At 35.8% G+C, this 16,462-nt stretch overlaps 2 protein-coding genes across 2 annotated transcripts; one reads left to right on the forward strand and one right to left on the reverse strand.

Moving 5' to 3' along the window:
• The first annotated feature begins 3,100 nt into the window (after positions 1 to 3,100).
• Positions 3,101 to 3,793, forward strand: LOC141651016 (uncharacterized). The gene has a single exon (XM_074458744.1). It carries the CDS (start codon positions 3,101 to 3,103, stop codon positions 3,791 to 3,793), a length of 693 nt encoding a protein of 230 aa, XP_074314845.1.
• A 4,212-nt stretch (positions 3,794 to 8,005) lies between these two features.
• LOC141652807 (dual specificity protein phosphatase PHS1) lies at positions 8,006 to 14,917 on the reverse strand. The gene is made up of 11 exons (XM_074460414.1): positions 14,706 to 14,917; positions 14,403 to 14,492; positions 14,110 to 14,255; positions 12,396 to 12,600; positions 11,712 to 11,888; positions 11,452 to 11,612; positions 9,967 to 11,005; positions 9,473 to 9,619; positions 9,163 to 9,390; positions 8,747 to 8,904; positions 8,006 to 8,619 (listed from the first exon to the last, which is right to left on the reverse strand). Exons 1-11 carry the CDS (start codon positions 14,754 to 14,756, stop codon positions 8,259 to 8,261), a joined length of 2,763 nt encoding a protein of 920 aa, XP_074316515.1. The 5' UTR covers positions 14,757 to 14,917; the 3' UTR covers positions 8,006 to 8,258.
• Positions 14,918 to 16,462: the final 1,545 nt, after the last annotated feature.

Raw genomic sequence — 16,462 nt, forward strand, 5'->3', positions numbered from 1 at the left:
AGAAGACATGTTTACAATAATAACTTACAGAGTTAAGAAGTTGGAAAGTTTGTTTACCTTGAAGAAAAACACCACGGAGTAACAACTCTGAAGATTAGAAGACAATGAAACCCTTGAAAGTTTAGAGAAAATTTTGGAGAATGAAATTGGTGGCCAATTTCACGGGATAACTGCCCTATTTATAGGGAAAAGCCCATAAAGACGGACCAATCAGCGAACAGCCCATGAGGCGTCAACCAATCAGCATGCAGACACGTGTCGGGCATGCAATTACGGAATGTCAATCGTTGCAACAGTTAGACGTCAATCAATGCAACAAAGAACTGCAAGCGTCTTCAACACGCCTATTCATATCTCCTTGCCTATCCACCTTCCTCAACAAATTCCCAAGCATCCGTTCTCCGCCGCCACATGGTCAACCAAGCTAAGTAAGCCGTACGGGGCAATCAAAAACAACCGCACACTCAATCCTGGTCTCGGCCAGCGTCACTTTCTTTTCCACATCGGATGCCCTTTACACATCCATGTGGAGGGGGGATATGGTACGGCCTAAGAAAGACCAGGCCGAGGTAAAAGAGGCCGCCGCAGAAGAAGCCGATGCAGAAATTTTCCGCAAATTACTTACGCAGAATATACGCTCAAACGTACATCGGAGCCCATACCACGGCATAGACTACGCTGGGGGCAAATTGATGGGGCATATTCTGCACCGCTGACCAAGTCAACATATTGAGCAAGGTCAAAGATATCCACAGCAAGTCAACGACTTAGATATCCTAGCCGATGCAGCCCATCGGCCGGTCAGCCTGGGTCTCGGCATGACAACCTGCCAGCCGGGACACATACCCGCGTACTCACATCCAAGACCCCTCGGCGGTGGGTCAACAAGGCCCGCCGGCCTGCCATAGGTCCCTCGGCCGAGGGGTAGATCAGTCTTTCCACCTGCTAGCCACTTGGCCACTTGGCCACTACGTGACAAAAGGTGAAAGCCTATAAATACTCCTCAACCTTCATTGAGTAAAGGATCCAAAAAATACACAACTAAACCTAAATACACTATTCATCTGGTAATATCTTCCTTATCTCTCTACAATATACATTCAGCCAAGTAACGACTTATCCTTTAAGTTTACTGACTTGAGCGTCGGAGTGAGTACGCTTGGCACAAAGCCAAGCTCTCAGTTCGTTCATTGTTGCAGGAGAGGCCGAGAGGAACGATTAAGACCAAAGGAGAATCCAACTCAAGACATCATTCAACAAGCCACGGGTGGTAACTATACTTGCTCTGGAATTACACCCGGAACAACATTAAAAATGGAACTTGAGATCAACTACTAACAATAGGGTCAAAATAAGTAAATATTGGCAAAAAAAAAACATCAAGAAGTAATTAATTAGATATGAGGTAAGGTCGAGAGATCATGAAAAATCTCATATTTAGGCTTTATTTCAAAGAAATTAGCTTTTGAGCAAAATTTGATTTATCTTAATTTTTTGTAACTATTTGATAGATAAATTATTGACCAAAATAAGAGGAGCATGTGAGAAATAAGTTACCTATTTTTTTATTCATTCAATTTATAATATTAAATACAGAGAACTTATTATGTCCTTTTATATCATTTTACCAAAAAAAAACAGCTACCTTTCGGTTAGTTTGTCAAACATTTTTGGCTTAATCAATTAAATTATCATCTCTTAATTTTCAGTTACCTTTTAAGCTACATTTTTAGGTTTCAGTTAACTGTTCAGTTAGTATGACAAATGAAATTTAAGATATAGTAGAATTAATTATATTTTACTCTTTTTTGAAATCCACGTTTTAAAAATTACTCCCTTTTGAATTTTTTTTGCTAAAATTACTCCATTAAGTTGCATTTTTTCCTAAAATTGCTTTAAAACTTCAATTTATGACCTATTTTCCCTGTTTTTGAACTCTCCCTCCATTTTTCAACATAGTTATACCTTTCAAAGTATAAATTGGCTAAGGCACAATTGGAATAAGTTCAAAAACGATTAACAATTAACTGAGCATCATCAATAAATCCGACTTGATGTACAACGTACAATCCTATAGTCAAAGAAAAAAGTATGAGATTAGTAACAAATACATAAAATACAATAATACACACAACAATTAACAATTAACAATAAATGCCTAACTAAGCTAATGACGGTATGCAAGTATGCAACAATGGTAATATATATATATATGAAGACAATCATGATTGTATTATACCAGAAGTCTAAAAATTGTTGTTGGTAATATATATATATATGAAGACAAAATAATCATGATTGTATTCAACCAGGCTTTGTTGGGCAAACAAGCCTGGAAACTTATGACGGAAACGGAGCCTCTGATGACACGAGTCTTGCGAGGAAAATATTTCCCGGGGAAGAGTTTTTTAGAAGCTGACCTCGGCCATAACCCGAGCTATACCTGGAGGAGTATTTGGGAAGCGAGGGAGGTGATTAAAATTGGAGCTCGGCGTCGCATTGGTGATGGGAAAGAGACTAGATGCTGGACCGACCCATGGATTCCTGGTAACTCCTCTAAACGTGTTCTATCACCAAGAGGACAGGAAGATGTTAACATGTGTGTAGCCGATTTATTTTTGCCGGACACTGTTACATGGGATTCGAATAAGGTACGTAATTTATTACTTCCCTTTGAAGCTGATAGAGTCTTGAACATCAGGCTTAGCAACGAGGCCCCGCGGGATGATTGGTGTTGGGACCTCACGAAGGATGGGTGTTACTCGGTCCGGACAGCATATTGGGCCCTCACGAGGAAAGACGAAGACCAGGCGGAACAATCTGATTTCTCGCGGGAACGTTGGTTGTGGAACAAAATTTGGGCGATACCAGTCATCCCTCGTATCAAAGTCTTCTTTTGGCAACTTTGTAACGATGCCATAGCCACAAAGCATAACATTGCGAGGCGTGTGCAGGGGTTTGACGTGGGTTGTCCAGTTTGTTCGTGTGAGATGGAGACTTGTCTCCATGTTGTACGGGATTGTGGGTGGCTGGGGGGTGTATGGGATGGGTTGGGTTTGGATGTCAAGAAGGAAATTGGGTTTGAGAGGGTGAGGCCATCATGAGGGAGTTGGAGGAGAGGGACTGCGAATTACTGATGACAGGTTGTTGGGCTGTATGGGAAGCAAGAAACAAGTGTGTTTTTGAGGGAGCTAGACCGAGTGTGCCAGATGTTCTGAAACGTGTGAGGGATCTTGTGGGTGAGATGAGGGAGATGGAGACGGAGGTGCTCGGGCATGTGGAAGGCAGGCAGGAGACTAGGGGCTGGCGTAAACCGAGACAAGGGTGGAGTAAAATTAATGTTGATGCGGGTTGGAGGGAGGGTGTGGGACTGGGATTTGGAGTGGTATGCAGGGACGATGAGGGAAGAGTAAAGTGGGGAGTGACGATACAGAAGCGGGAGGAGCGTGAAATCCAAGCCTTGGAAGCTGAAGCGGTACTCGTTGGATTGCAGGAAGCGAGACGGGAAGATCTGACTAAAGTTGTGATCGAAAGTGATTGCCTTACAGTGATAGAAGATGTGAAGAGGAAGAAGCAGGGTCGAAGCGATATTTTTCTCATTTACGATGAAATCCACAATTTATGTTCTCATTTTGTTTCTGTTGAATTTTCTTTTGCAAAACGCTTGTCGAATAGAGTGGCTCACGAGCTTGCACATGTGTGGCCGTGGCAAGTAGGTCGTAGAATTTGGGACGGTGTCCTGCCTCGCAGCGTTGAAGTAGCTGTGGTCTTTGACAGTGATAATATGATTTAAGCCCTCTTTGGGTTTCCTCAAAAAAAAAAAAAAAAAAATTGTTGTTGCTTTAGCCGTGGTAGAATTCTTGATAGACTATAATAATGATAATATTTGCTTATCTATTTGCTTATTATATTATATAATTAGGTAGTTCGTACTCGGAGTGTTTCGCAAAGGTTGGAGTCTCTGTAATCGCTCGAAAAAAGCTTCCTTTATTAATATCTAAAAATTGTTGTTGCTTTAGCCGTGGTAGAATTCTTGATAGACTATAATAATGATAATATTTGCTTATCTATTTGCTTATTATATTATATAATTAGGTAGTTCGTACTCGGAGTGTTTCGCAAAGGTTGGAGTCTCTGTAATCGCTCGAAAAAAGCTTCCTTTATTAATATAGATAGATAGATAGATAGATAGATGTATTGATGATTGAGTTTGTTGATATCAAATATGAAACACAAGTTGTATAAGATTAGGGATGACATCTATGATCCAAACCGAAACAGAATCGAATCGACCTAAAGGAAAAAATTCAATCCAAACCCAACTTTTAATAACAATACCCGATTCACTTTTAAAAACTCATATCCAAATCCTTGATCTAGGAAAACTCGAACCAAATCCAAACCCGATCCATTCATACTCGAACCCGATCCAATCAAATATTTTTGAAAATATTTTATTGTATTTGAAATTTCAGGTGTCACATAATATTAATTTTTTATATAGTCAATTTAAAATTTGGATAGAGTTTTGTATTATATGGTGGATCGGGTATGGATTTGGAACGACTATGATTTGAAAAAAGTATAATGATTTGGGTATGGATTTTGAAATTTTGGATATAGATCGATGATCCACTAAGGTAGCGGATTGGGTTTAGATCTTGCAAAACCCGATCCAACCCGATCTAATACCATCCCTACATAAGATCATTTTATACATAAGACTAGCCGAGTAACGCAAATCCAACTGAATCAGTTAATGTACTAGTAAAATAATATTTTATTTGATAACCTAACATTTTATTTTAATAACTTGCGTATTTAAATATTCACAGTATTCATTATAAGATATCAGATTATTAAAATAAAATTAAAATATTAATATAATTAAATATTAATTATGGTTCTCTCTTTTGGATCAGTCCTATACTATAAGACAGTGACGAAATTCTACTCCAAGGGTTAAATTTAGATTTTGAGAGTAGTAGGCCCGGCCCAGTTTATCCTACAAGCCCATAAACAGGCAAGAGCATGGGTCAAATAGTCCAGCAAAACACGGTTTCCCGCCTTACCATTAACTTTCACCGCCTTAGTCCTTACCATCAAATTTTAAATATATATACCTGCTTCCCTCAATCTCTCCATCAAATTATTACCAAAAAACAATCAATTTTAACAGATTAACAAAAACTAAGCCAAGATCACAAGATGGTTTCTAAAATAACGAAAGAGAAGAAGAATTTCGAGGAGCGAAAAAAGACGGTGTTTAAGAAAGCTAAGGAGCTGTCTACCCTCTGCGATGTTGATTTACTGCTGATTTTGTACGGATCTGATCAACCAAATCTCCCCGAAGTCTACTGCTCCAAACCCGACTGCGCTAACGATATAATTACCAAGTATTATAGTGGAAACTCGAAAAAACAAGAATTGAAGCATATTATTGATAATAATGAGTTTATTAATGATTTGGGTATTGATGATTTGACGAAGTTAGCCCGGGTTTTGGCGGGTAAGATTGAGATTGTTAATGAGAGGATTGATTTCATGAAACGGGCTGATTTGGGTTCGGATTGTTTTCATAATCAGATGCTGTTTTTTGGAGGATATGAAGGAAAGAAAGGTTGAAGATCAAACAGAGGATGATGTTGAACTTCAGGAGCTGTTGATGCAATTTGATGTTGATGATTTTGGTTTCCAGGATTTTAATGCTGAATTGTTAACTACTGTCTGATTGTTAGCAATTATTCGTATTTTGTTTTCTTCTTTTATTATTGTACTAGTATTTGTGCCCGGCTTCGCCCGGGCTACCTCTACTTACCATTAATTTTTTTTCATTAAATAAAATTACTTAAAGTTGCATAACCTATAAATTTATCATTAATATATTTTTCTATGGCATATCCCAAAGTTACGATTAAATAAAAATTCACTACTCCCGCTATTAATATTGAACTCTTATTAATGAAACAATAGTAATAACATTTCACTACTTGCCCGTAATCATTGTTACTTTCACTACTCCCGCCGTAGTTATTGTTACTGTCACTACTGTCGCGTTAATATTGGTAATTTCACTACTCCAGCCGTAATTATTGTTACTTTCACTATTGCCGCATTAATATTGATTATTTCACTACTCTCGTTGTTGTTTCTACCACTTTCACTAATCTCGCTGATAATATTGTTACTTTTACTATTCAAATGAGTGATTATTATCATATAACTATATCCAACGTTATTACAATTCATGCAATTTTAGGAGGATTATATATTTATAAATATATTACATATATGCATTAAATCAAATCGAAAGAATTATGCAATCAATACTATATATTAATTCTAGAAACCAAGGGACTTCAATGTAATTAAAGAAATCTATACAAATTAATTATACTATATAGTCTAAATCGATAGCACCGTATGATGGACCTGATAAAGTGACTTTAATGTAAATATTATATAGTTTTGGTTAAAAGTATAATATAAAGATATCTTGATAAAGAATATTTATGGAAATTACATTAAATTAAAGTAATTAAATTTAGAGAACACAAGAATATAGTGATTTTCCTTAAAATTAACATGCCCCACTTATGGAATTAATTAGTATCATTATAGAATTATACATTAAATTAAATGTAGTAAAAGTAATAGTAGCAACAACAAGATTAATAAAATTAGCGGTATTAATGTGGGAGTAGTGAGAGTTATAATAATGATAGTGAGAGTAGTGAAAATAACTACGAATGTAATGAAAGTAAGAGTGGTAACAATGAGAAAAAGTATGAACAATTAAATAACCAATCGACTCAAGGAAATAGTTTATTTATTTAAATATAGGCCGGAAAAATTAACGGGAATAATGAATTTAACAGAAAAAAATAGAGGAATTAGTAAAAGAAACAATAGTAACCACGAGAGTAGTGAACGTAATAATATTAAGAAAGAATGTCGTGAAAGTAATAATATTAATAGCGGGGTAGTGAACGTGTCTCATAATTTGAAAATAAATTTTACATTTCATCATAATTACAAGATATGTCGTAGAAAAATATATTACAAATAGTAAACGTGTGAGTTAGACAACTCCAACATAGTTTATTTTATTGAAAATAAAATTTAACGGTAAATAGAGGTAGCCCGGGCGAAGCCGGGCACTAAACCTAGTATTATATATTATGAAATCTAACGTGAATTATTTATAACCTACTTATATTATATTTTTATATGTTAAATAATTAACATATCTATACATCTAATACACTATAAAGTTTAATAAAATTGCATAGATTTTAAATTTAATATATAATTTTATGATGATAATAATTCATACCATAAGTGTGCATGTTTATACTAATTAATTATTTTATTTTAAGGAAATTGACCATCTTCTAGTATTTTATAAATATTTAGGAAAATTACCAAGCATCTTCTTTCTTTTAGTCACCTTGAAATTGACCATCCTAATTAATTATTTTATTTTAAGGAAATTGACCATCTTAATTAATTATTTTATTTTAAGGAAATTGACCATATTTTAATTTCTTACAAATATTTCTATATAATTTAATCTTAACCCAAACTATATAATATTTGCATTGAGATCCCTGAATCGGGTCCATCACACGGTGCTAGTGATTTAAAACTATATAGTATAATTAATTTGCATAACTTTCTTTAATTACATTGAAATCTCTTGGTTTCTGGAATTAATATATAGTATTGATTGATCTGAAAATAACGAGTAATGTAATGTAATACGGAGTATTTGTTCGTAATTGCTATTGAATTTATATAATTCTTATTGAATTAATATAATTCCTTTATTTGTTCGTAATTGCTATTGAATTTATATAATTCTTATTGAATTAATATAATTCCTTTTTTCTCCGATTAGTGTTTTGAATTTTCAATTTATAAAATAATATCTATAAGATATTGTGAACGTCCCACATAATCGATGGTAAAAAGTCACTTAATAATAAATATTAGGAAAAGTGAATTGAATAAGAAATAAAACATATATTTATAAAATAATACATATAAAAATATTGTAAATTTTTCGTGGTTGAATAGTTTTACAAAAATTGTGTTGCATTGAATTTTCAATTTCCTGCGAGTCTGCGACGGCTAAATTACAAGGGTACAGGAGGAATACAAAGCTTTTCACAAGAAATGACATTTCTGTACTATCAGTTTTTGTGTGTAAATTATACAACAGCTGAACAACAAGTCGAGTCGTCACTCGTCAGCTACTACTCCAACATCGAGGGTGAGTCTCTTTGAGTTGGACTAACACTACCGCCGCCTCTGCTTATTTTGAGTGCGTTTATTGCTTTCTGTATCTCCAAAGTCATCGCGCTGTCCACACTGCCGGAAGACAGCTTCTTATGTGATTTCTGAAGATGTAATTTAAGCGAACTCGTGCTCAGCCCCACATTCTTACCACAAAAAGGACAGACTTTCATGGACGGTTTTCTCTGCTGCCATTCCATAGAAACCTTACCGTGTAGTCTCTTATCGAGGTCCAACAAAATTTTGGCAAATCCGTCATTTGGTTGGGCTCGGCGATGTACTTTCTTTAACGCATTCCATGCCTCCAACAATGTCAAGTTCCTGCATCAGATTGGAATGAGAAATTATTGAACTATTCTTTCTTAGTTGAGCATTAACACCTATGAATGTAAAAAATGTAACCCGGAATCGTAAAACTTAAATTCGTATAAATATGTGGTCGACGTACTTCCGAAGCATAAGATAGGCTAGGACAGTTGTTGCACTTCTACTTCTTCCTTCAAAGCAGTGAACCAAAACCTTCCCATTTGCTCTCTCAACATCGTCGATGAAGTCGCATGCTTCATCGAATATACTACTGATATTTGAATCTTCCTCATCAGTGATCTGTCACAGTAAACGAAATGGTAAAAAGAAGGTAAAGAGGATCCTCAAAGAATAACGAGCGCATTAGCTGACACAATGGAATATTAGAAACTTCTCGTTACTAATCTTTCCTTTTTCAGTGTTATTAATTGTCGTCATGACTGATAACCTCGCATTTTTAGTCGACGTAGGAGTGTGCTTCTTAGTTGATGCAAAAAGAAATTCGGATGTTTGTTTATTTAAGGACATAGGAGTACCAGAGAGATTATGATTACTTACGGAGATGTTGTGATATTTAAATAACTCTGGAAACTGAGAGTCTGATTGTCCGATCTCATTAGAGCAAAGGCAGAGTACATGAGTGATTCCTAAATGCTGAAGAGTGTACACGGATCTTGCAGCTAATGCTCCGCTTATGAACAAACTACTTGTTATAGAAGATGGTTTCTCTGTATTTGCAGCATCTGAAATCAATGATATCCGCTCCAGGATATGCTCTATCCTTACCTGCAAATACACGTGCATAGATGTCTTACAACTGTTCGCTGTGATTGGTTTATCGTGGAATACAGAATACTTAGATTTTCACCTTAAGCTCATAAGCATCAACCACAGTGTTGTGATCACTCCCTTCAAAGAAACCGGTATTGAAGTTGTTCTCCTGGCACAACTTCACGACATCGTTTCGCAGCATTTCATTCCATTGTTCCAACTCTTTGCTCAGTTCAGCATCTACCTATACAGTGTAAAAAAAAAAGTAGATGTTCACAAACTCGCATCATCATGAAGAGACTGCTTCATTAGAACCTTAAATTAAGTTCTTAGAATTTAAGAGGGGGGAAGAATTCAAGAATCACCAAACTTGCTCTTTTAAAAAAAAAAAAAAAAAAAAAAAAAAAAAAAAAAAACTGGAAGTCTGAAAGTCAGAACCCAATTTCAAACAGAGTTACTCGAGTATCGAGTTGAAAATTGTCCAGATGACTATATATTTTCTTAGTGCCCATCTCAAAATGGCTATCTACGTAAACCAATTGATTTCACGCGAGAATAAAGTTAATAAATGTCGCTTTCCATTATACACACCTTTGCATATTTATGGAAGTCTCGAAGTTTTGTTGTCAGACGTAAGCTACGAACAGGTTCACTACTCCATTTTGAATATTTTCCCTGGGAGCTTTCACGTGAGCTTGGGGAAGTAGAGTCAAAATGATCTTTAGATGCCAAAGGTGATTGTCTAGGTGCTGTTCTTTGCAATTCTGAGTCACTTGAGTCTAAAGTATTATCACTTCCGTGATCCTTTATATGAGAAACCGGAGACTCAGTGAAATCGTCTTTGTCCAACTCTGACGAGGAAGTTCGATTAATGATTCCCATAAAAGAGCGCAGGACAGCATCCAATTTTTGGTTAAGTGCGAGCAAAAATATATGAAACCCCTGCAAGTCTCTTAAAGCCGCACGAAACCCACCCCGAAATGCTTGAACGACCGGACCCACATCCACTGCATGGAAATCATTTGCCTTGTCGCCTTCTGGAGACCCAAGTTGTCCTCCAGTTATTTCATGTAGTAAATGTGAAGAGTATCTAGAACTGTTGAGAAGAAGCTCCACCAGCTTTGGATAATTAACCTGGTCGTTTGCTCGTTTGCCAGCTGGTGGTCGACGAGGAACACCTGAATCAATTGCCACAATACTGATTTCACTATCACCCATTTCATTTTTCTGTTGATCTTGTACAGTTGCTCTACTGGATACTGGGGATTCCAAAGTACTAGAAAGATCAGACTTCTGGGAAGTATAGCCGGCATTATGAGTGCCGAATCTGCTGTCAATTGAAGTCGCCCTTCTTTCCTTTTGAAGAGCACTTACCATTTTAGGCCTGTATTGCTTCATTGCAGAATTATAAGCATCCTCCAACCAGTCCCTATCTACGGAGGCTTTGTCAGCAAGCAATAAATTGGCGAAGTTTCCACGCCAACCGAGTTGCTTACAAGGTAATCGATCTTCATTTCTGATTACTAGGTCTAGCATCAATATCCTTCCTAGTGCAGCTGCTGCCTTCTCTGCAGTTTCCGGGGAATCAAACGCATTTTGGCTCTCCAGCAATGGAGAACCGTGAACATAACTGCAAATTAGAAAGCTTCTCACTTAGAAAACTAAATTACAAGCTTCAGAAAAAATGAAAATTTGAAGAGTGCTATGACTCACAAAAAAAGTATCACATCCTAGAAACTCTCCCGAGTCAACTTAGAAGTTTTGGCACACCATCGATAAGCAAGAGTAAAGCATTGGGAACTTCCTGACGTTGAATGTGCTAGTGTCGAGTCAGAGTTCTCCACTTTGGTCAATCACTCCTAAATCTCCGTACCCCCCTCCCCCCCTGGCTACCTCTCTTTCTCTTTATTGATTCTTTAGGTGGACTTCCAAGACAAGTTTAGTAACAAGTCTAACAACCCTAATTTGAAAATTTGTTAAAATTTGCTGGTTACAGTGATTGATATTATAAAAACATGTGCAAAAATTTATCCTGTCAGCAGAATGCACTTTTCGATGAAATTAGAAGGCTCCTACCTCATCAAAATAAGGCAACGGCTTAATTCAAGAGCTTCAAGAAGTTCAGAGCATGTCATTTCACCAACTTCATCCGCCTCTGAAACAGCTGCTTCCCGGGCTTTTTCCGCAGCATCCTTTATCTGAATCCACTCCGCATTAGAATTGTGGATGACTCTCGCCTGAAGTGATATGAAACATTAAATGATGAATAGGTCTTATACTGCCACCAGGCTCACAGACAGTAATTAAGAGAGCCAAAAAAATTAAAAGAACTAAACCTGCGGAATTTGAACTCCTAGCCATTTTGCAAACTCATACCCAAGGCGTTCTGATTGAGTGGCCATTCTTGAAGATGAAAACTTGATCACAGCAGCAGCTTCATTTTGCTTGCAATTGTTGTTTTCAGGTTGATTAAACAGGGCAAAGAAAACAACTCCGCCTGAATTCACAGTGACCTATGTTGAAAGTTGGAAACAATACAGGAAAAAAAACGCAAGAAAGGAAGTGTTAGTTCGTACAAAGTGAGTAGCAGGGATATCTCAAATCTAAACACATGGTAAATTGTAGCACAATGACACTTCTTATGTCAACTTTAAGCAGAATCACAATATCTATCCATAAGAGTATAAGACGGTTAAACAATCACATGAGCCAACAATGCAGCAGAATCAAGGATCCTAACGTGAAATAAGAACAAGGAAATCAATGTTCGTGAGCCAACTATCTTGGGCTAGATATTTAAAATTAATACTATAGGCGTGGAGATAGCTAGACTATGAAAAGATATATCGCACAAGTACACAACTAAAGCTATTACACAACAGTTTACGTAACCTAGATAAGAGTAATCACAGATATACTCGTGCAGTTTCCATACAATAAAAAATATTATGGCTTAATGATCCCTTTACGTTCAAATGTTCAATCACACACATAAATCAGTGATTCCTTTAAATGTATACCTCGAGAGCCTTGCACATATCATCATCAGAGTGCTCAGTGCTGCAACTGTGTTCTGTATGGTGAAGTGTGGAAAGGGTGTCCCAACAAAAGTTGCTTGATTCAATGTCCAACATTGCAGCTTTACCAAGTCTCTGCCAAAGATTGAATTCAGTGGTGTGTTCAGAGGCTAAAGAGCCTTCTGGGTCAGGATCTGATTCCCCTGCACTATATCGGCATATTACAAAATGCCAATACATGAATTGTCATGATTCAACTACGCTACTTCAGAGCAGTTCAGATGCAACTACACTACTTCATGAACCAGACTAATATCATCCACTTCTCAAAATTTCAAAGCAAAACAACTCTCCAAAGTATCACTACGTGTGCCCTATCAGTCTAATATATCCACATATCTATGGCTAAACGATTAAAAAGAATTGCAGGGCAGATCAGAATCAGAGCCACTGCTCATACTCAATAAGATACCTAATCATTCATTGTCACGTAACATTGTGATGTGTCTCGTAAAGGATCCACTCAAACTCGCTACGTATCGTGAACCAATTCGCGCATGAGTTTCCTGTATGTCTACATATCAGTTTACTCAAATGTGTATTGAATATGCCCAGATCAGCGAGTTGGTAAGTGGTGCGGCTAGAGGGAAAATAGGAAAAGGTGCAGAAGCTCAATGTGGATCTAAGCAGGGGATAATGGCCTTCCGTGAACCACTTGGAATGTATTAAAGTAATCTAAAATGTGGAGATGCTGTCAAAATGCCAACAGTAAAGACAACAATTTTTGCGTGATCTGTTTACCACTATCATTCACTCATGTAGTATATTGGACATAATGTCCTTCTGTGAACTTCTTCAAACTACTGAATAACTAGTACTCCACAGTTTTCGAGGAGCATATCGTTGAAATGGGATGGTAACGAAACCACAGTAGTCATTATGTCCTTCGAACTAAACAACATGAATAAGCTCCACCTTAAGGCTTGAGATTCATACACACTATCTCTAACCAGTAACCAACCTATTATGATCCTCATAATGATAATATTACTATCTATATTCCGAACACGCCTCTAATAATGTATTCTCCTAATATACTCTAGTACAACCTTAATGTTGAGACTCATACCTTAAAATAGGAAGTTTGATGCTTCAAATTATCAAGTTGCGTACAAGCGTTAACTTAACACACTCCAACCCTCTCTCACCTCACCAAAAGAGATGAAGAAAGTAAAACTTTGCGCGAAGCAGAACCATATTGCTCATACAGCCGAACCTCAAGAAAACAGACCAAGCATATCAAGTTTGATCGTTTGTAGTTCAGCCAAGTTATCACTCCTAAAGACAAATATCAATAATAAAAGAAAAGGCACAAATACAGGAGTAAAAGTCTTTCTTTTGCTTAAACACAGTATTACACCTCAGCCTAACAATTATTTTAAAATATTGTTGACTTCATGATCATAGCTGAACTCTGAAAAAACGACGACTTTTTCATAATACTAATCTAAAACAAATAAATGTCACATCACTAGCAATAGAAAACAACATAATACATCTTTTCTTCAAAGATCAAGGGTCAAGATCAAGGAGTTTATACAAACAAAACCCATTCAATGCAAGACAAAACGACGAATTTAATGCCTAAATCTCATAGGATTGCTGTAATTCCAAACTTTCCACAACTAGCACCATATTAAAAGAAAAATACATGTACCTCAAGGGCATATGAAGATCAAGTCTGAGAGGGCGATGAGGAAAGCCAGAAGGTCGATATTGGGAGGTTCGCTTACGAACCAATTCCAACCAATGGGTGAACCTATAAGCTGGCCCTGCTGTCAAGTCCCCCAACATGTAAAGCACCTGCATTCATTCATACAATCAAAATGTAACAATTCAGCTACTTCAACGATAAAAATTGTGTCGAGAACTGCATCAAATGACCGCTACTTCACAATAAAAGGCGCTTCTTTCGATTAAATAAAATAAAGAAAGCAAGAAAAAACAAACCCTGGAAGTAACAGTGAGAGGCAATGGAGTTCCAGGTTCATCAGATCCATGATCAAATAATTTACGCTCAATTTGTTCTTCATCTTTCTCCTGCGTTTTCGGCATATCCACCAAATTAAAACCAACCCAGTTCAGATTAGATCACTTCAGACAAAACCCAGTTGGGAATTTGATCAATTTTATCAATTTGATCAAAATCATTAATGCACAAAAATGCAAAGATAAACCCTAAATACAAAAATGCTGGCTTTTTATGGAAAAAAGGGGGAAAAGTTTGAGACTTTATAGGAGAAGTAAGAAAACCTGAAACATGGAAATGATCATTGCTTGCTGCTTTTGCTCTTCAACTGACATTTTTTTTATCTTTTGTGTTTTAATTTTCCCGCTTTTTTTGGAAAAGCGATTTATTGGATTTGAAGAGAGTTGAAATTTGCTGAATAAATGAATGAATGTGTTCAATTATTGTAAGATGATCAATTTTGTAAATCGTTAGATCTCATCAACTAAAAAATGTTGGGTATATTGAGTTGTGGGATACTAGTATACTACAGAGTAATTGTTATGCAATCATCCAACAATTATATTATCGACTTGAATTAGTCCTATACCTTTATGTCCGATAATTGAAATTACATTCAACATAACTTTTGTTATGTGTAAAGTAGTTTTATGATAAATTAATAAAAGATGATTTCAATTGAAGATTTAGGAGGGGGTTAGGTCTTGTTCTTTCAGGTTGAAATATTGAATGGAATTTAGCTAAACTGAACTGAAAGAAGTTGTGCTGAGTTGAATTGAACTAAGCTAAATAGAGACAAATTGAACTGAACTGAATATAATTAAGCTAAAATAAAATGACTTGAAATTAAGCGAAATAGCAAGGCCTTAAAGCAAAATGGTTGATAAAATGGAAGTTTTCTTTAGATAATGACTAGTTTTAACTTCGTGTAAATACAAAGATATGCTATTATAAACATCACTTTTATTAAAAAAAATACAAATTATAAGTTTTATTACATCATACTATCTTATTTAAGTTTTTTGTTTGTAAATTATATTTACAATTGAAAAGTAGTCAACGATGAGCCTAACAATAAAGACATGGATTTTAAGTTTTTTAACAATATACTTCATGTATAAAGTATGTCTAAAAAAAGGTATCATGTAAACGTATGAAATTAATAAAATGTACGAAGTAATATCTTACACTTCACAATAATAAGTAAATATAGTACTATGAATTTCAAAATGAATTTTAATTTTTTCCTACGTGATTATTGACTTATTGTTAGTCACTGAAAAAAATCTCGAGTCCCTTTTTGTTGTCTTAAGTTATATGGGTTTGTTTTATTTTTAGTTTTGAAATTGTACAATTCTTTTATATGATATAATAAAGAAGAACATTGTTACAAATTTGATCACATATCAGAGGATCCATGTGAACGATGAACGTGTATATATCAAAAACATTAACAATTTGATCACATATCAGAGGGTTTGTTGTTTGATGGGGCGGAGAATGGATAATGATTTAATATTGTTGTATTAGAGGAAATGGAAGAAAATGAAGAAAAAAATAGGGATATTCTCTCGTGTACCCCTGAACTTTTTCGTTTTCTAAGGTGTACCCCTCGTTTTTCACAAAAAAAAAATTGATCGACAATAATTCTCTGTTACGAGTTCAGAAAACGGTAATTTTTTTTCAAACCAATTTTCTCGTCAAGGCCTTCAATTTAAAAAAAAATCACCGTTTTTTAAACTTGTGGCCGGTAGTTATGGTTGGTCAAACATTTTTTAATGAATAAACTTTGACTGCCCATAATTCCGGACTACGAGTTGAGACGTCGGTGATTTTTTTTCAAACATAAGACCTCTTAAAGATGGTCAATTTGAAAAAAAAGTTTATCATATTCTGAACTTGTAGCCAAGAATTATTGACGGTCAAAGTTTTTTTGCATGAAAAGAAGGGTATATCATAGAAAATGAAAAAGTTGAGGGATACACGAGAGAATATCCCGAACAATTCATGGACTATACAACCAGTTGTATATGTTGTACGG

This window comes from Silene latifolia, chromosome 4 (assembly GCF_048544455.1).
Source record: "Silene latifolia isolate original U9 population chromosome 4, ASM4854445v1, whole genome shotgun sequence".
NCBI classification, from domain to species: domain Eukaryota; kingdom Viridiplantae; phylum Streptophyta; class Magnoliopsida; order Caryophyllales; family Caryophyllaceae; genus Silene; species Silene latifolia.